This window comes from Diadema setosum, chromosome 13, assembly GCF_964275005.1.
Source record: "Diadema setosum chromosome 13, eeDiaSeto1, whole genome shotgun sequence".
Lineage (NCBI taxonomy): Eukaryota > Metazoa > Echinodermata > Echinoidea > Diadematoida > Diadematidae > Diadema > Diadema setosum.
The window spans coordinates 1,754,878-1,775,387 of NC_092697.1; the positions used below are offsets into that span (position 1 = coordinate 1,754,878).

Sequence of the window (20,510 nt, forward strand, 5' to 3'; positions counted from 1 at the left end):
TTTAGAATGACACAAGTAACAAATGATTAAATTTTGGTAGTGATCCAAGAATGTTTTGTGAATTTATGAAGGATTTTTGATATTTTGACAGGTAGGGTCAGTGAACTAGGGAGTTCAAGCTGCGCATTTTTGAGGTTTTCAAACGTGCACTCAGTCAGACCGCAACGCTGCTGTTAATGAGCTCAAATAAAAAATTTATTGTACGTGCAGGTTTTTGCACATGCCCTTCTCAACACCTGAGATTTTGCGAGATAATTCAGAGACAAAGTGCATGGTCTCCGAGATTCACTTATTGACGACATGAAGATCTACTATCCGCGACTAATTGACATGGTTTGTGAATATTTGAAATAAATCACACTTTTTAATGCTTACATTATATAAAATGAGCTCATGATACCATTATTCATATCTCTGCATTATATCGATATTTTCCAAATGACCCTGAGACAAATTTGAACAAGGCTTTCTATTTATTGCTAACCCGACCCGTTCATAGGTTGAATCACCACATGAATGACAGTCAACATTTTAGATATACTTGTTATAATAGCACAGTAAGAACTGAATTGGTTCCTCGCTTAGAAAGCAATAAAAATTGAAAGTCTCGTCAAGTAAAAATCATAGTGTGGCAATTTGAGATACATGAATGATCATGCGCTCCCAGGATATCATTAGATAAATTACTCAGCGATGTATACAGTGGATTGATAAGGAATAATTATTCTAATACCAAATAGAGAGCCCCAAAGAACTCATGTGCTCAAATTTAGTGCTAGATCTTTTATTATTGATTTGTATGCTATTTATCAATGCATGCTACTCTATCTAGTTGTGCAAACAAAGTTCAAGCCAAAGTTTAGCTGTCGATCAGAGTGGAATGTTGTTCTTGTTGTTTACGTGGAGATCTTAGCTGCAGTTGCCTGAACCTTAGCGCGTATACATACATTGTGCGCGCGCACACACACACACACCATATGGTCCTACACTGTCATCTACACACAGTGTATTTCTGTTATGTAGAGTACACGTTTACTGTCATTCCGCAAGGTTCGTTCAACTCTCCACTCAGAGGGAATTAACCAATCAGAAACGCGTATTCGCGGCAAACGGAAATCTCGTCAAAAATTAACTGTACAACGCAATGATTTATTCGCCAACCTGACCCGTTCATAGGATCCGTCCACATAAAGTCATTATGTTTTCATATAATGATATTTCCTCTTTCATTTCTTCTTCAGGCGTTCGTAAGAGCATACATATCTCACTTGGGGTAGAATTCGGGTATTTTTGATATTCCTGTTTATTGTTAAGGTTTTATTTTTTGTAGTCAAATAATATGAGTTTGTGTATTATTATCGCCAAGGATTAATTTTTCATTTCTTCATTTATATAGAGTATTGATATTGTGTTGATGTTATGATGTAAAAAGGAATGTCCTTGATTTGTTATTTTGTGTTTGTTGAACTGTTATATTTTGTCATTCTGTTGCAGGGCCCCCTAGGATAACAGTGTGTAAACCACTGATGGGGCTACCCTGGGTAAAGAAAACTAAATAAATAAGTAAATAAAATAAAATTTTATACCTCTCCCATTTTGGTCCACCTTAATTTCGTTGGTCTAGTGTACCCCTTAAGAAAAATGAAAAATATGCAAATTTTGTGTTTTATAATTTCCTTGTTCAGTATATTTCATATGTCATAACCTTTTAAAATCTTAAACAAATTACACTGAACAGTGTTGATGACGTCAGAGCCTCGTATTTCAGAAATGCAGCAGTGTAATTCCATTGTAATACCGCTTGCTCAACAAGTTCACCTGTGAAAAATCTATGCATGCCTTCTTCTTTTGTTCTGCTCCCTTGAGCCCCAATAACTCATGCATTCTTATGGTGAGGCTGTCATGTCATCATCCTTGTTCATTGCAATTTGTTATAAATTTTGAAAACATTCTCATTCCTTATCCCTATATATCACTATAAATTCTGAAACTCTGTACTCAGTTTGACTAATTTATAGTTGTTCAAATGTAAAAGTGTGAAAATCATCCGGAGGTCCCCTTTAAGAAAGTGTCACTGGATCTAATGAAAGAAAGGGGGCATGCCCTGGCTGACTGCATCTCAGACCCCGTTTACCATGCGGGGCTGGGCCGAGCCGCGGCCGAGCCGCGGCCGAGCCCAGCCGAGCCCAGCCTCAATTGCGGGGCCGAGCCTCGCAATTTTGTCCATTTACACTGCCGGGCTCGGCCACGCTTTTAATTCAAACCTTTCAATATTTTGTCGTAGTGGCGCTCGACCTGCTTGTAAACAAACGCTATTTGGTATAGCCTGGTTTTCAGACCCGTTGCCAACTGGATTCCGTGGCGACGAAGTCGCCGTTCGGGCAAAGGCCTTTGCCGAAGGAAAAATCCTTTGCAGGACAAAACCACCTTAAACTATACTAGTTTTCGACGTTGGGCGGTGAGTTGGCTCAGTCGGTAGCGCGTCTGCCTCACGATCACCCGGCCTGGGTTCGAACCCGAGTCTGGACTGAGCAATGTTGTGTGTAAGCATACCGTCCCCTCTAGCAAGAGGCAAAACACTCTGTCCCTCGGATAGGACATAAAATGGAGGTCCCGTATAAGAGAGAGTAACAACTTATGCACGTAAAAGATCCCGCTTCATTCATTCATCGCAAAGAGCAGGGTGTTTAACCCGGTGAAGTGGTCCCACCTCACACCCAACTGGACCCCATGGGAGACCAGCTTAACGTAGCTGAATATGGGCTATCCAGCCATCTTCTCAGATGGAAAATAAATCAAACAATCAAAAACAAACAAACAATATCGTGAATAGCGAAATAGTACGGGCAGAGGGTCTGGAAGCCAGACTAAAATTGGTCGCGCGTTTGGCCCAGTTTGCGTTTACACCAAGAAGAGGCTGAGACCACCTCCAGAGCGTGGCCAAATGCGCGGCCAATTTTGGCCTCGCATTTGGCCTTTTGCGCGTTTACACTGAAATGAAGGAGGGCTTGGCTGCGGCTCGGCCGTGGCCGAGCCTCGCACTGTAAGCGGGGTCTCTGTTGCTGTTTTGCCATCACAGCCAGAACATGAGTATCACATTTCCAGCAGCTTGGTAATTACTAAATTCTATAAAACTGTGACCTCTGCCTGATATATTTTCCCTATGGATTCATTTTGGTCTAGATCTAACCAAATCATGTTCCCACATGATCTTTCCAGCTGATGCACTAGCTGGAAAATTATATCATAGCCAAATGTCACTAAAAATAGCCCTTGACATTCAGTCTTTCATCACATCTATGTCATTCACTGCACTGGGCATTCATTCTTTTCTTTTGATCAATTTTTCTCTTTTAGAGCTTTTACACACAAGTCAGATGTTACCAATGCTTCATGTACTGTAAAAGTGGATATTTTCGTGCAACTAATTTTTCGCGCTAGGCCGGGTCAGAAGAGTTTCGCGTGTTTTTAATTCCGCGGAATCAAGACATCACGCACAGGAACGTATGGCAAGCAAAAATATTCGCGTGTTTTTATTTTCGCGCTAGTTTCTGGTTGCGCGAAATGCGCGAAAATTTCAACACCGCGAAAATTTCCACTTTTACAGTATGTCATACTTTTCTGAGACACACTGTAACTTCAGGATGCGTAATGTTCACATGAATGTATACATGTATACCCTAGTACTAGTGTAGTGATTATATGGGAGCATAAACATGATAAATGCTGAAACCAGAGGTAAAACAAATGTACACTTCAAATCGATCTGCCACGCATTGAAATAGAATATTGTATACACCATATATTTCGCGAGTCTGAATTTTTTGCGAAACAGGAATTCCCGATGATTTCGCGAGTGGTTTAATTCGCGATTGTGGAGTCGTCTGAACAGAGAAATGGACATGGGTACGTCACATTCACTTCGGGATCAGAGTCAATATTGTCGCGTGTCTTTCAATTTTCTGAATAGCACCTGATTCACGAAATTTTTTAAAATAAAAACCTCGCGAAATATTTGGCATGTACAGTAATGTATAAAAACAATAATGTGAAATAAAATAGAATAACAATAATGTGAAAAGAATAATGTAAAATAGAATATTTTTTTGTTGATTGGTCCTCAACAGATTGACTTGCTAAGGAGCTGTATGGGTGGTCATTATAGACCAAAACAGTTGTGCGAACATGAGTGAACTCCAGGAGGTTGGAGCTTATGGGTGTCTTTCAACCATTTCTGCAGAAATACTGCACTCTTCAAATGCTCACATTGCAGTCAAAGTGTGCACTATTTATGGCTCAAGGGTGATTTATGGAAACTTAGAATCCAAACCTCTCCTCACTCTGAAATTCAAACCACAGAATCTGCAAAGCCTTCCTAGGTCATGTGAACGAGGGACGATTCGTATCGTTATTGCAATCATGTTTGTAAGTCAGCATTGAATTAAGCACTCTTGGTACATGTGAAAGCAAGACTACTTTAATTTCCTCCTCAAACAAATGTCATGCAGTGTCTAGACTTTTCTCAGATCAACCTTTTTTTTTTTCTACTTATCTGTACTATGTTATAAATTTAAGCAGTGCCAGTTATTTAACTCACACCCACTTTTTTTTTTCTGTTTCTCCTTTGTGTAACCAGGAGAAATATTTCCCTTGAATGGCACGTACGAAGTGGGGACCGATGTGGAGGTGACATGCACCCTGGATGCGGGCAGCGTCCCTCCCGTAACTGCCCAGGACATTGAGTGGTACAAGGGAGAGAACCTCATCCCTTCTCAAAGCTACCAGGTGGTCACCAACAAGGTGAGAAAGGACTCCCATAAGCAGATCCATTTTTGTTGTTGTTGTTGTTGTTTAAACAAGGAATAAAAAATGAAATGGGAGCACCCGGAAATGGCACGAGAAACAGAAAAATTTCGTGCTGAGGTTGTTGTTGTTGTTTTTTTTTGTTGCTTGTCAGCTGATGAAACCGGGAAGTGGCACTAGAAGTATTTTTAGCAGCCCCCTGTGAGTTTTAATGCTTGGTTTAGTCTGTAATCAAAACAAGAAATGTAATGCTGTGTTTTGAAAGGTATGGACAGCTAGATTTTCTTATGGTCTGGTGCAGACCAGAAAAAAAAAAAAAAAAAAAAAACTATCAGCATGTTTGCATTATCCAAAACAATCTTAGCAAATGCCAGATTTTCAATCATCAGAATAGCCTGTGAAAGTGGTATTTATAATTTAGCAGCGAAAAGAGTTCAAGAGCAGAAATGAGATTGATAACGGTGAAAGGAAATGTTATCCTCCTTTTCCTAAAATTTAGTGAATCACAATCAGCTGTTTGTTGTTGCTCTGTGGACAAGTATACACACGTTAAAATGTTTTGTTTTGTTTATTTCTAATTCACTCATTCACTTGGAAATCAAACCAGCAAAGTTTTCCTTCAAACTTCCAAGTGAATTCCAAGTGAATCCCCACCTGAGTAAGCGAGGCAGCTTAATTTTGTTTTCATGACTTCATTTGAAAATCAAATGCATTACTGTTTCAGAGCATGACCAAGCGATGGTTGCACCACTGTCGTCCTTTTGTGGAGTATATAAGAATGGTGGAGAGTAAGATGATAATAGGTGTGATATGTTTATGAATGGATGTGCCCATCATATAACAGATGGAAACAAAGTCTTTGCTGGGCAGCGGTACCCTTGAAGATTTACTTCACACGTCTGATTCTCAGAGATTAGGGTAGGTCATGAGGTTGGGGTCACAGAGATGGCAAAACAGTGTATCTACGTGCAGCCTCTTCAAGTAAATCGAGTTTAAATTTTTGCCAAGGTATAGCTCTTTTTCTGTTTTAGTTTAGTACTTCATATTTTGACCTAAAAGGAGCAACAGTATCAACAATATGTCGCCTGCAATTTGATTTCACTAGGCCCCTTATTTTGAAGAATAATTTGCATAAATGGAAACATACGTTGTTTAACTGCATCAACCTAACCAAGCTACGTAAATATTGCTACGGCAAAACAATGTAATTCTCGTCAGTGGTGCGCATACATGTAACACAATGGACTGCGTGCGGTTCTGGGGTCCGCACATGGCACATAGCCTATTACTGTGTATATGGTAAAACAACATATTTCACGCAGATCCTGGAGATATACGTTGTTTTGCCAAGTACATGTACAGTGCATGTTAAGAAGGGGCAAGCATATCGCGGCTTATATTGTTTTGTCAACAAAATTATAACAATTCCCACAGTGAGGGGATGTCATAACTCAGTCACAGACTGCGTTCTGATTTCATGATTTGTTTCAGAGTTAGTATAGATTACTATAACAAACTAAAATATGTGACTAAAGTCAATTTTCTTGAATTTTCAACATACGTTGTTTTGCCATCTCAAGTCTGTCCAAAACGGTAAATTATGACAGGTTCGTATCTAAAAAGTGGAAGGGGGGGGGGGGAGGGGAGATCAATGATATTCTCTGTGTAATATGTTCCTTGCTTTGTTTCTCTGTTGCAGAAATCCAGGATTACTTTGCGCAATGTCTCCCTCAGCGATACGGCCATGTACTTTTGTGCTATGCAGGGAGATATGCAGTCAGATTTTCTTGGTACCTATATTCAGATCGGATGTAAGTATTAGTATGATGTATCCTTATATATATATATATATATATATATATATATATATATATATATTTTGCTTCTTTTGGCCATAACTTCAAAAATGTACCTTTATATGTAGTGACCAATATATCATTTAAAAGGTATTATTTTGTGCTTTATGACAGAGACCGTACTTGAAAATCTTCAAAAATGGACTTTTTGAAGATCGGTTATCGGTTTTTGCAAACAAACTCTTCAAATATATATATATATATATCTCAGAGATTTTGGCGGGAGACCTACCACTTTGACTTTATTTTTCCTAAATCTCCCGCTCTCTCAGTTAATTTGATTTTCTCTCACTCTTTCTGTCTCCTGCCTTGCAACAAAAGTCAAAATTTTGTTTTGTCCTGCAGAATTATAGTTTTGTCATATTATGTTAAAATACGGCTAAGTTTTGTAGCACCACAGAGCTAGCTTCCACAGCTCTTGATCAGGCCCTGGACCCTGACTGTCCGCAAGGGACTTAAAAGGTATTAGCCCACATTTGTAAACCTGCAGCAATTGGTCTCATAGTTAGCATGGAGTTTGGGTATGATTGCAGTAACACCTGTGCAAAATTTCGTTCCAATTAGTCCATTACTTTCATAAAAATAAATGAAAATGCACCGTAATCCGTATGCATGCGTATAACGCTCGCTAGCTCCGGTCCACGTACGTGTTACATGTACAATGTACGTAGCTATAGCCCGCGCTCGTAATTCGATTTTGGGTCGGGTTGACCCTGTTTGAAAATTGATTTTAAAACAATGATTTTCTCTCTTTTATCGAATGGTATAGACAAAGAGCGACAGGTGAGGTATGTTACTGTTATAACTTGTACTTGAAGTCATATTGGACCTGTTTTATGCAGTCTTGATTTTCATGGGTTTGCAAATGTGGGCTAGTACCTTTAAATGCTTTGTTGTCGCGATAGCTTGTGTATCATTGTGTGTGCGATCAGAGTCTCCAGTTGCTGGAGGTCCAGGTGGGAGAATCTCCCATTCAAGAGATGCTGGGGTTGGAGACTCTCATGGTGTTCTGACACCAAAAAAAATCTATACAAAAATGGTATAGCTATACTAAAACGGTATAGCTGTATGATGAATTTATTCGTCTGAATGCTGAAACGACATATAACGAAACAACGGTCTGAACATCGTTTCGAACTAGAAATCGGTAATGAATCAGTATTCCATCATTTCCATTGTGCGCCTGAACATATGGCGACCATAGAACGATATAACTGGGCGGGGCTTAACATGAGCTCACGCAAGAGGTGACCCAATTCCTCTCAATCTAGCTGTCAAGTCATTACCATAACAACATGCAGTGGGAAACTACACATATGCATCTATATGAAATTTTCCAGGACGGTTGAGAGTAACGTCTTAACCACGTCTGAACATTCTGTTGGCTATACAATGATTTTTTAAATGTCGTTTCCTTATCACGTTTTGGTATAAACTAGCTTGCGTCTGAACAAGGGTAAGTGTTCTCTTTGCTGCAGTATTTCCTGTCATAGATACTGGTGGAATTGATCTTTTTCACTCAGATACAAGTTGTCACAGACTATGCCCCAAAACTATTCCATTACAAAAAGTGCGGTGACATTCTCCATAGGAAACGAGCGTTCAGGTATAGGACATTCACACGGACTCTCGACTTTACGAACTCACACCTCCCAGAATATGTCTTTTTGCTTAAATGCACCTGTTCTTTATGAAAATCTAGATTTCAAGCTTGCTCTACATACCACATTTGTGGAGTTTTGTGAAAATTTTACATCGGTACCTTTCAAGTTGAAAATTAGGTGTCATTTCTCACTCAAACGCAATCAGCTCTACGACAACACGCAATTTTACATCGACGGCGCGGTGTGCCAACTGTGAGCCTGAAGGCCATTTTGGGAGGGTTATTTTACTGCCATACCTGTTGTATTTGTACAATGCACCTGCCTAGTAAGTTGCAGCAAATACTCACATGTATTTATACTGAGTTTGGAGGAATTTTGTGAAAGTTCGCCATCGGTACCTTTTCAATATTCATAAACCATGTCAGTTTAGCCCCGAGTGAATAACCCACCAATATGTTCATACACTAAAGCAATTCCGTGCTTCTCACTTGAATACGCTACGCTGATTGGCTAAATGTCATTGGCCTTACAAGGTCGCATCGGGTTAACGCCTGATCGTGACTTAGCGCGTATGCAAATTTGTGACGTGACAATAGGTGCGCGCATCTTAATTACTATTTAGATTTCATTAGTACATTAGCTCAATGTAGCATTTGCAGCGCGTGATTGCTTCATGAATATGTATTCTTCTTTAACGCTCAACGCGCTGTGATATGTGGTATACAAATGACGGATCTACGTCATAGCTCATTATCTGTTTGTCACCGTTCGCATGTAGACTTTTTAGTTACGTTCAGACGGGAGCCCTTAACCTCGAGGTTAGGAAACTTCGAGGTTAGAGCTTGTAGTTAGGGACTGTGAAGACGCACTCGTAGTTAGCAAACCTCAATTCATGCCCTAACAAAAAAGTCCTGTGGTACTCCCTGTGGTACTTGTCGGTACCACACAATGTACCACACACTTGTAATATTACCACAGGAACTGTGTGGTACTGTACCACAGGCTTGTAGGGTACTCCCTGTAGTACTTGTCAGTACCACACAATGTACCACATAAATAAATGTTACCACAGGAACTGTGTGGTACTGTTTTACAGGCTCATGTGGTACTCCCTGTGGTACTGGTTGGTACCACACAATGTACCACACAAATATATGCACAGGAACTGTGTGGTACTGTGTCACAGGCTCGTGTGGTACTCTGGGATGTACCACAGGGCAGTACCACAGGACATTACCACAGGACAGTACCACAAGACAGTATACACACAAATTGTCCTGTGGTATTTTGGGACGTATACCACACAACAGTAAAACAGGACAGTACCCCATGAATTGTCCTGTGGTATTTTGGGACGTACCACAGGAGAGTACAACAGGAAAGTACCACAGGATAGTACCACAGGACAGTACCACACGACTTGTTCTGTGGTATTTTAGTACGTACCACAGGACAGTACCACAGGGCAGTTCCACAGGACAGTACCACAGGAAAGTACCACAGGATAGTACCACAGGACAGTACCACAGGAATTGTCCTGTGGTATTTTGGGACGTACCACAGGACAGTACCACAGGACAGTACCTCACGACTTGTCCTGGGGTATTTTGGGACGTACCACAGGACAGTACCACAGGGCAGTACCACAGGACAGTACCACAGGACAGTACCACAGGAAAGTACCACAGGATAGTACCACAGGACAGTACCACACGACTTGTCCTGTGGTATTTTGGGACGTACCACAGGGCAGTACCACAGGACAGTACCACAGGAAACTACCACAGGACAGTACCACACGACTTGTCCTGTGGTATTTTGGGACGTACCACAGGGCAGTACCACAGGAAAGTACCACAAGGCAGTACCACAGGACAGTACCACACGACTTGTCCTGTGGTATTTTGGGACATACCACAGGACAGTACCACAGGAATTGTCCTGTGGTATTTTGGGACATACCACAGGACAGTACCACAGGACAGTACCTCACGACTTGTCCTGTGGTATTTTGGGACGTACCACAGGACAGTACCACAGGACAGTACCACAGGACAATACCACAGGACAGTACCACAGGATAGTACCACAGGACAGTACCACACGACTTGTCCTGTGGTATTTTGGGACGTACCACAGGGCAGTACCACAGGACAGTACCACAGGATAGTACCACAGGACAGTACCACAGGAATTGTCCTGTGGTATTTTGGGACGTACCACAGGACAGTACCACACGACTTGTCCTGTGGTATTTTGGGACGTACCACAGGACAGTACCACAGGGCAGTACCACAGGACAGTACCACAGGAAAGTACCACAGGATAGTACCACAGGACAGTACCACATGACTTGTCTTGTGGTATTTTGGGACGTACCACAGGACAGTACCACACGAATTGTCCTGTGTTATTTTGGGACGTACCACAGGACAGTACCACACAAATTGTCCTGTGGAATTTTGGGACGTACCACAGGACAGTACGACAGGAATTCCTGTGGTAATTTTCGATGTATACCACAGGAGAGTACCACAGGAACTGTCCAAAATCCCACAGGAAAATCATAATATGGTGCTATTCCACACAGAAGTACCACACAGCAAATTAAATTTGTAAGTACCACAGAAAAATGCTACAGGATATTCTTTTTTTTTTCTTATCATTTTATACCACTGGACTATCACATCAGGAGAATATCAAACAGCAGTACCACACAGGAGTACCACACAGGAAAATTGTAAGGCAGAATCAACTGAAATTTATAACAAAAATACAAACAAAAAAGCACATATTAATATTCCTCAATTAATTGATAGATGAGTTATGCTGTGAATTATAACAATTGATTTGCCATTACTTATCCTGTCCTATACTCCTATACAGTATTACCTATTTAGTGAAAGTGCTGATGTAAAGCATGAGAAATTTCATAAGGACTTCTGTGGTACTCCTGTGGTACTCCTGTGGTACTCCTGTGGTACAAATTTTTACATAGCTCATGAATATTCATAAAAAGCACTCTAGATGTTAGAAAATACATATATGACTTAAAAAGTCAAAGTATTAAAGATTGAACTTACTTTGAACTTTATGAAAGATTGTCTAATTATGTTATGTTATTCCCAATATCATAGATATTGTTATGAAAGTGTAATTTCATATCTTCATAATAAAGTATAATCGAGTTAGTAACCATGCCTTAATGCTTTACGGATAGACGGCCATATATATATGTACTGATAGGGTCGATGTCTACCTAGGAATAGAATATGACTATATAGATCTATTATACAACTAGATTGGCACTTGGCCATTAGACTCTCGTTTGAGGTTATATGTTAGGAGTAGGACAGGTTATTAAGTAGGGCCATGTTTGTCCTGAAATCCATCACTCACCTACATGTATCAGGAATACTCCTTGATATGTGGCTAAAATTCTCCCAGATTTTTTTTTTTTTCGATCTATCCTGTGTGGTACTCTCCTGTGGTAACATGGAAATGCTGTGTGGTACTGGCCTGTGGTAATGCTGTGTGGTAATGATGGACCTGTGGTACTGTTCTGTGGTACTAGTCCTGTGGTACTGCCCTGTGGTACGTCCCAAAATACCACAGGAATTCCTGTGGTACTGCCCTGTGGTACGTCCCAAAATACCACAGGAATTCCTGTGGTACTGTCCTGTGGTACTGTTCTGTGGTACCGGTCCTGTGGTACTGCCCTGTGGTACGTCCCAAAATACCACAGGAATTCCTGTGGTACTGTCCTGTGGTATGTCCCAAAATACCACAGGACAATTCCTGTGGTACTGTCCTGTGGTACTTTCCTGTGGTACTGTCGTGTGGTACCGTCCTGTGGTAATTACCACAGGAGTACCACAGGACTTTTTCGTAAGGTTTGCTCGATGTTTCGAGCCACGAGAAATCTTATGGTTAGCACTCTACCCACGAGCCGTGGGGGGTCCCCACTCGTAGTTAAGCACCGTGCGGACACAAAAAACAACAAACTCAAAGTTAAGAGTGACCTCACAGTGAACTCCAGCCCCCACAATTTCCCTCTGCTTCCGGGTCAACCTCCCAAACGTACACCACAAATACACTACACGTGCGCCCGAGGTGAAAAACCTATGACGCACATCACAACAACAACATTATCTTTTCTTCCCATGCGCTTGATCTCTGAAACTGAACACGTCGAACTCGCTACTGTATTCTATATGCTTCTCCGACGCTAAAAAATTGTTTTCGACGAATATCTTCATAAAGCATAAAGTCATCAGTGCAGTGCTATCTCTGCATACCATGACCAAGGAGGTTTAATGCATTGGAGTTCCAACTGGCTGCAATTATTCAAACAGTTGTCAGATTTCTATTGATGTACAAAAGAATTCCACAGGTGCACTTGTGCCTTTGATGATCAAGACCCCGTTTACAGTGCGAGGCTCGGCCACGGCTCGGCCGCGGCCGTGCCCAGCCCCGCTTCAGTGTAAACGTGCAAAAGGCCAAATGCGAGGCCAAAATTGGCCTCGCATTTGGCCTCGCTCGCTCGCATTTGGCCTCGCTCGGCTGCGGCCGAGCCCGGCCTTTTCTTGGTGTAAACGCAAACTGGGCCAAATGCGCGGCCAATTTTAGTCTGGCTTCCAAACCCTCTGCCTGTATCTTTCGCTATTCAGGATATTAACCCCCTCAACGTCGAAAACTAGTATAGTTTAGGGTGGTTTTGTCCTGCAAAGGATTCTTTCCTTCGGCAAAGGCCTTTGCCCGAACGGCGACTTCGTCGCCACGGAATTCATTTGGCAAAGGGTCTGAAAACCAGACAATACCAAATTGCATTTGTTTACAAGCAGAGCGCCACTACGACAAAATATTGAAAGGTTTGAATCAAAAGCGCGGCCGAGCCCGGCAGTGTAAACGGACAAAATTGCGAGGCTCGGCCGCGCAATTGAGGCCAGGCTCGGCCGCGGCCAAGCCGTGGCCGAGCCCGGCCCCGCACTGTAAATGGGGTCCATGTTCCAAGCCGCCGTCTTGCTGAGCTGTTCATCTGAATATGTTAATGTGCAAGACACATATTTCCGCAGTGGCAAAGAGTGCGTTGCCATGGTAACGGCATGTTATTGGTAAAATATAGGGCAAAATGCTTCATGGCAAAACTGCTTCATCAGTGTTCTTCCAATTCTCATGGAATTCATATTGAATGTTTGTCTTAGGATATAGTTCAGCATGACACATTTCTTGACAGTGACAAAAAGTATGTTGCCATGGTAACAGCTCACATATTATGAGCCAAAATGATGGAAAATTTTGTGTTGCAAACTACTTCCTCAGTTTTTGCCCAATTTTCATGAAACTTGGTACAGATGTATGCCTTTGGTTGTAGATGTGCAAGACGCATTTTTTGACAGTACCCGAAAGTACGTTGCCATGGTAACGGCATATTAATGGCAGAAGATCAAGGAAAGATCTTGCGGATTTAACTTCTTCCTCAGTTTCTTGACCAAAGCTTATGAAATGTGGCACACACCTTGATCTTGGTGGGAAGATGTGGAAGACATATTTTTCGGACGTGTCGGAAGCTGCGTTGCCATGGTAACGGCATATAAATGGCAGAAGATCAAGGAAAGATCTTGCGGATTGAACTACTTCCTCTGTATTCGACTGAAGCTCATGAAATGTGGCACACACATTGGTCTTGGTGGGAAGATGTGCAAGACATATTTTTTGGACATGTCGGAAGCTGCGTTGCCATGGTAACGGCATATTAATGGTGGAAGATCAAGGAAAGATTTTGTGGATTGAACTACTTCCTCAGTTTTTGACAAAAGCTTATGAAATGTGGCACACACAAGATCTTGATGGGAAGATGTGCAAGACATATTTTTCGGACGTGTCGGAAGCTGCATTGCCATGGTAACGGCATTTAAATGGCAGAAGATCAAGGAAAGATCATTCCTTGGGTAAGACTGTCGTCACGGGGCGGGGGTATTAATCACCTTAAGTGATATTTCTAGTTTTGACTAGGGTTCAAGGCAGACAACACTACATAGGCCCATTAATACACATACATGAATTGTAAGTTGTTCCTTTTTTTTTTTGTGCTTGTTATGCAAAATTGATTTTATTCACTCGTAAGCAAAAGCCTCATTTGGCTGGCAGTGAAGAATTTTTGATAAATTGCAAAAACATTTATTTTGAATTCTAACAAACAGCACACATTTCAGCTGGCTACTGACATGTTTTGTAAATGGTAATGTAAGAACCCCTTCTGCAAGAGATACATCAAGTGTTCTTTTATGGAAAACTTAAGATAATTTGAATTCTCATTATATTTTCTTTAAATTGTTTACCTATTTTAATGTAAAAAAAATATTGTCTTTTTATAGAACAGTGAAGGCATGTGGATTTAACAAAAAGTTTTTAAAAATTCACAATTTTTGAATGTACTGCCGAATTTTAGTCGAACTTTTCTGATGATATAGGCCTACCTGCATCATTGAATCAACATGTGGGCAAATTGAGATGAATCATGTGTTATTTTGAGTGTTTACACTGCAAGGAACAATTGAAAAATGAACAAACAAAAATTGATGTTAAAGGACAAGTTCACCTTCATAAACATAAGGATTGAGAGAATGCAGCAATATTAGTAGAACACATCAGTGAAAGTTTGAGGAAAATTGGACAATCGATGAAAAAGTTATGAATTTTTAAAATGTTTGTGTTGGAACTGCTTGATGAGGAGACTACTAAGGCTCGTGATGTCATATGAGTACAACAGTATAAAGAAAACGTAAAGAAAATTCAACATATTTTCACTTTTTTCGCATAATAAAAGAGCACTTGGCTTGCCTCTTTGTAAAGGCAATGGGAATATTACCCATAACATATTAGTAACGAGTCATAGGAATGTGTACTTTTTTCAAAAGATGAAATTTTGTGAAATTCTCTTTATATTTTCCTTATATCGTTGTACGCATGTGACATCATACACTGCAGTAGTCTTCTCATCCAGCAGTGACTGCACAAAAACTTCAAAAATTCATAACTTTTGAACGGATTGTCTGATTTTCCTCAAACTTTCAATGATGTGTTCTACTAATATTGCTACATTCTCTCAATGCTTATGTTAATGAAGGTGAACTTGTCCTTTAAGTATTGTTAAATATACAAAATTTGAACAATAGTTATGATAAAAATGTTTCCAGACTAAATCGTCTACAGTTATGGTGTAGTGAGAAAAATACAGATATCCTCCCTACATTTTAGGCTTTATTGTGAAAATTTTGTATGATAGGTTGTTTTGTGTTACAACAGACATACACATATGTATTAAATGTCATATCTTGAAAATTTTTTAAATCACTGTTCCCAAAGATAAACAGGACCTTTAAGAGTGATGTTTCTTTGTCTTAGTTTGCACATGATATTCATTTGTGCATCATGTTGCAAGAATCAAATTTACACCTTTTTCTAAAGCTGTTGTTTGTTTGTGATAGTGTAATGTATGTGTGGGTGTGTGTAAATGGGTCTCACATTGAAAATGAAGGCAAAATTAAAGGGATGGTATAGTATTGGTGGATATGAGGATTGGGCTTTCAACGTTTTGTGAGATACCAAGAAATCACTTATGGAATAATACAAAGCATACCATTCTAAGAGGAATTCACAGTTTATTAGATGAAAATCTGTTTTTTGAATGTCGAGACATCCCAAAACAAAGTAAAACAAAGCGATCAGGTGGGTTTCACCTTTTATTAGGATTGCTCTGTTTTGGATATCTCAGCTATTTTAAAACCAATTGTCATCAAATATACATTTAATCCCTCTTGGAATTACATGCTCTCTCATATTCACAAGAGGTTTTTCATTTTCTCACCAAAAGATGTTAGAAACCTGAGGTTAGTTCTTAACCAAAACTATACAATCCCTTTAAGTTTTAAAGCCAATCTAAGACAATAGCATCATCAGAATCAGACAAAATAAAGTAAAATAAGGAAAGTTTCAGATTTTTACAGTTTCACAATATTTGTGACAAATTGATGTTTAAACAATCTCGCATCGCTGTTGGGGCAACAAACCTCATATCTCAAAAATGCCAAAGTCTCAGGAAAGAAGAAGAAGAAGAAAAAAAAAAAGAATGGCAGCCAAAGCACTACTGTAACAAATTGGATTATCTTTCCTTTGACATGCCATGGTGGCTTCAGTTTTGGGGTGAGACAGCCAGGATTTGGACAGGACATCACTTAAGATATCTGACAATTAATCAAAAAAGTGATTTTCACTATAATTTGAAGATACGAGGTCTTAATTGTCATTCTAGCAACAACGTGCAAATGACACGAGATGATATAAATCACATCCTCAGAAGTCTCCCATTGATCTACACACAAATACCATCACTGGATTTCCTGTTCTAAAGTATTAATTTCTAAGACATTAAAGGGATGGTACAGTATTGGTGGAGATGAGAATTGGGCTTTTAACTTTTTGCGAGATACCAAGAAAACACTTATGAAATAGTAGGCCTACAGAGCATACCATTCTAAGAGGAATTCAAGTTTATTTGATGAAAATCGGGTTTGGAATGACTGAGACATCAAAAACTAAGTAAAACGAGATATGAAACTCGTCACACTGAAGACGAGTTAGGTGATACGCTTGGGGTCATCAGATGTCGGTCATCCATGATCGACAAAGAAAAGAATGTGATATAGCACCTTGAAGTCATAATGAGATACTTAGTTGAACTTTTTTGGACCTACATTATTCAGATCACATTTGTTTTTCTGTCACACAAACTAATTGGAAATTCTGTGCGTGTGCGACTAAGTCAATTTACAGGCTTTTTGAGTATGTACAGTGCATTAACCAAGTGATCCTCGACACGAACAAATTAAACATGACAATTAAGTGTTTTAATAACCATCCTTGCTTTAACAGTGGCCTTTTAAAACATGACCTTTGACCCTTATTTACATAACCAATATGACTCCCTCTAATCTTGTTATCACAATTGATATGATCAGTTCAGAGAGCTCTTACAGCTATATACAAGCCTGTGAGATTTACCAGCAGTAAAACCAATGAAGCCTCTGATACAAAACAAAGGGATATAGAGCAAGTGTGTCTGTTTACATGAGAATGTGGTATTATAGCATGATACTCAGTTCTTTTCTGCCCAGATGCCAACAACACCCATCACCCACAGCTACGCATAGAGAAACAGCCATGGCGAAAATAAAACTTGGCTTTTTCATAGGCAGAATGACACAGAACCCCTCAGTTCAAACACACTATAATTGGCAGGGAGGGACATGAAAAAGTTCATTACTAATACTAAACAGCATATGCATTCCATTCATGTGGCACGAGATACCTCTATAGCAACATAAAACCTGTCTACTCCGTTGGTCGAACAATGACAACCTGAAATTTCAAAGAGACTCCCCGGAGCGAGACACTATACACCTGGCCTAGAGTTGATTTATTCAGTTCTAATTCCTACTTCAAGTTGGGTTATGTTATTGTAATCATTCCCATCTGCAGTATAACAAAACCAAACTGAGCAAAAAGGGGAGAGAAAAACAAGAGGTGGCAAAAGGAAAACTGCACAACTGCATTCCATAACATTGCATGTGACAAGTAAAGCAAATGTATTAGATGTTATAGCAGTGTTTTATGAGCATAAACAGACAAATAGACAGACAATGTCAAATTTAAACACCGTCAACTTTTGTAATAAAACATAGAGCTCTTACAGCTACATACACGCCTGTGAGATTTACCAGCAGTAAAAGCAATGAAGCCTCCGACACAAAACAAAGGGATATAGAGCAAGTGTGTCTGTTTACATGAGAATGTGATTTATACCTGGACAAAAGTGGCATTACCTCAATTAAAGAGAAAAGGGCAAAAGAAAAACTATTCTTCCTTCTCATCCCACGAGGTTAATTATTTGAAATTTCAAAGACCAAACGTACGGCTCCAGTGATAGAGACAGCGCCTTTAACCATGTAACTATAAGTCTCCTCCAACTAAGAGTAGTGAACGTAAGCTAATACGTGAATGATAATTTATGATATGATATTTATATAGCATGATGATCTGTTCTTTACTGCCCAGATGCCAACAACACCCATCACCCACGGCTACGCATAGAGAAACAGCCATGGCGAAAATAAATCTTTGCTTTCTCTTAGGCAGAATGACACAGAACCCTGTCAAACACACTATAATTGGCAGGGAGGGACATGAAAAAGTTCATTAGGTAACTAATACTAAACAGTGTATGCATTCCATTCATGTGGCGCGAGATACCTCTATAGCAACATAAAGCCTGTGTTCAACTCCGTTGGTCGAACAATGACAACCTGAAATTTCAAAGAGATGAGCAAGACGCTATATACACCTGGCCTAGAGTTAATTTATTCAGTTCTAATTCCTACTTAAAGTTGGGTTATGTTATTGTAATCATTCCCATCTGCAGTATAACAAAACCAAACTGAGCGAAAAGGGGAGAGAAAAACCAGAGGTGGCAAAAGGAAAACTGCACAACTGCAATCCATAACATTGCATGTGACAAGTAAAGCAAATGTATTAGATGTTATAGCAGTGTTTTATGAGCATGAACAGACAAATAGACAGACAATGTCAAATTCAAAAACCGTCAGCTTAATGTTAGAAAAGAAGCTAGACAAGATGCATTAAAACCGTAACTTAAATCGCTGCTCTACTACTCAGCCACGGAACATCAACACACACACACACACACACACACACAAATGTTAGGGGAGAGAAACACTTTTAATAGGAAGAACTGGTATTGTTGTAATTGTGTGAGTGCTTGTTATTGTTTTGCTTAAGTTGCACGCGCAAGGGTCAGTAACCAATTCCCCTATTTTTTTTTGTTATTGTTTACGAGACAACGAGGTTAAAGCAAACACATGTGAGACAGTTCAGTTTACATTTGCAATGGCCTTCTCAATTGAACGGACTTTATTTACAATCGATCAGGATCATACCTGTATCGGCACGCTGTCATTTATAGCGTTGTAGTGACAGACAAAAATCTTATTATTCTGGCGTTCAGAATAATGCTTACAACTAGGTATAAATTGAACAGATGTACATTACCCCTCTTGACTTGTTCAACATCAAGCTCAATAATGTGGATCCACAGATATTATCCGAATTAGGAAATTCCAAATATTGATATAAACATTCACCACCAATAATCTAACACGGTGTATCAGGGCGCGAAATCTCCAGTTTATGTTAAGTCCGGAATGTTCCGCGAAAATTTATTGAATGGCATGCGTCACTTCGCGGGGACGGCGTCGTCGAAGATGAGCACGACGGACGAGATCGGGGCGAAAAACTCGAACACGACGGGTCCAAAGCGAGATGAAACGGGAACACTGGATGCTCGACATGAATGAGGCAAGGAGCAAGGAGTCAGATTTGCCTGAAATGATGTAGATGCCGCATTGTGACAGTCATCGGCAGAGATTGAGCGGACATTATCCTCTTATACACGTGTATACAGAGTCAACAGTTTCTAATTGCCGGTTGTAATAGACTGATTGTGGGCTGCGGTGCTGTTCTCCTCCCGGGGAAAGATGCTTATTTCCAGGCTGTCGAGGCATAGGCAGAAAAGCAAGGACTGCCAGGCGAAACAAAGTCCTCTCAACCTTTTCAGCCAAGTATTGTGGAGAAATAAGAACTGCCTGACGAAACAAAGTCCTCTCACAGTTTTCAGCCAAAAGTCATAAGTGTGGAGAAAAATCAGCTAGACGAGCTGATCTCGGGCAGCATAATCAGCAGTCAATGGCAATTTCAAAGTCCTTGGTATTTCTGAGTTTTCAGGGCTTTTATATGGCTCGATCATGACAGCGAAGTGGAGGTCGTGGTCAGACTCACTTCCTCTTCAGAGGTCAAAGATGCACACGAAGTCTCCATCCAGTCTGAGGTCAGATTTTGTTTTTAGCTGCCTGGCATTAGGACGCGTCAATCAGACAGCAACTGGTATATTTCCCTGTCATCTTATTCATGCACACAATGAGATCTATTTGCCCTGAACTTGGAAGAAAAACGACTCCGGAAACACTAAAGAGTGAGGGGTTAGTGGCGGTGTTCTTCCCTAAGAGGTGGTGATTTGTTATGGTCAATGATAATGAGGCTTTGGGCCAAGGGGTACTTTATCAAAAGGTCAGGCAGAGCGCTCAACTGTCAGCTGTGGTGCTATGCTGCAGTG

At 40.3% G+C, this 20,510-nt stretch overlaps 1 protein-coding gene across 1 annotated transcript in view; it reads left to right on the top strand.

Moving 5' to 3' along the window:
- LOC140237053 (protein sidekick homolog) overlaps window positions 1–20,510 on the top strand; it is a 61,654-nt gene that overhangs the window by 12,518 nt on the left and 28,626 nt on the right. Inside the window, 2 exon segments of the mRNA XM_072316993.1 lie at window positions 4,637–4,800; window positions 6,503–6,614. Coding sequence (XP_072173094.1) covers window positions 4,637–4,800; window positions 6,503–6,614 — 276 coding nt within the window.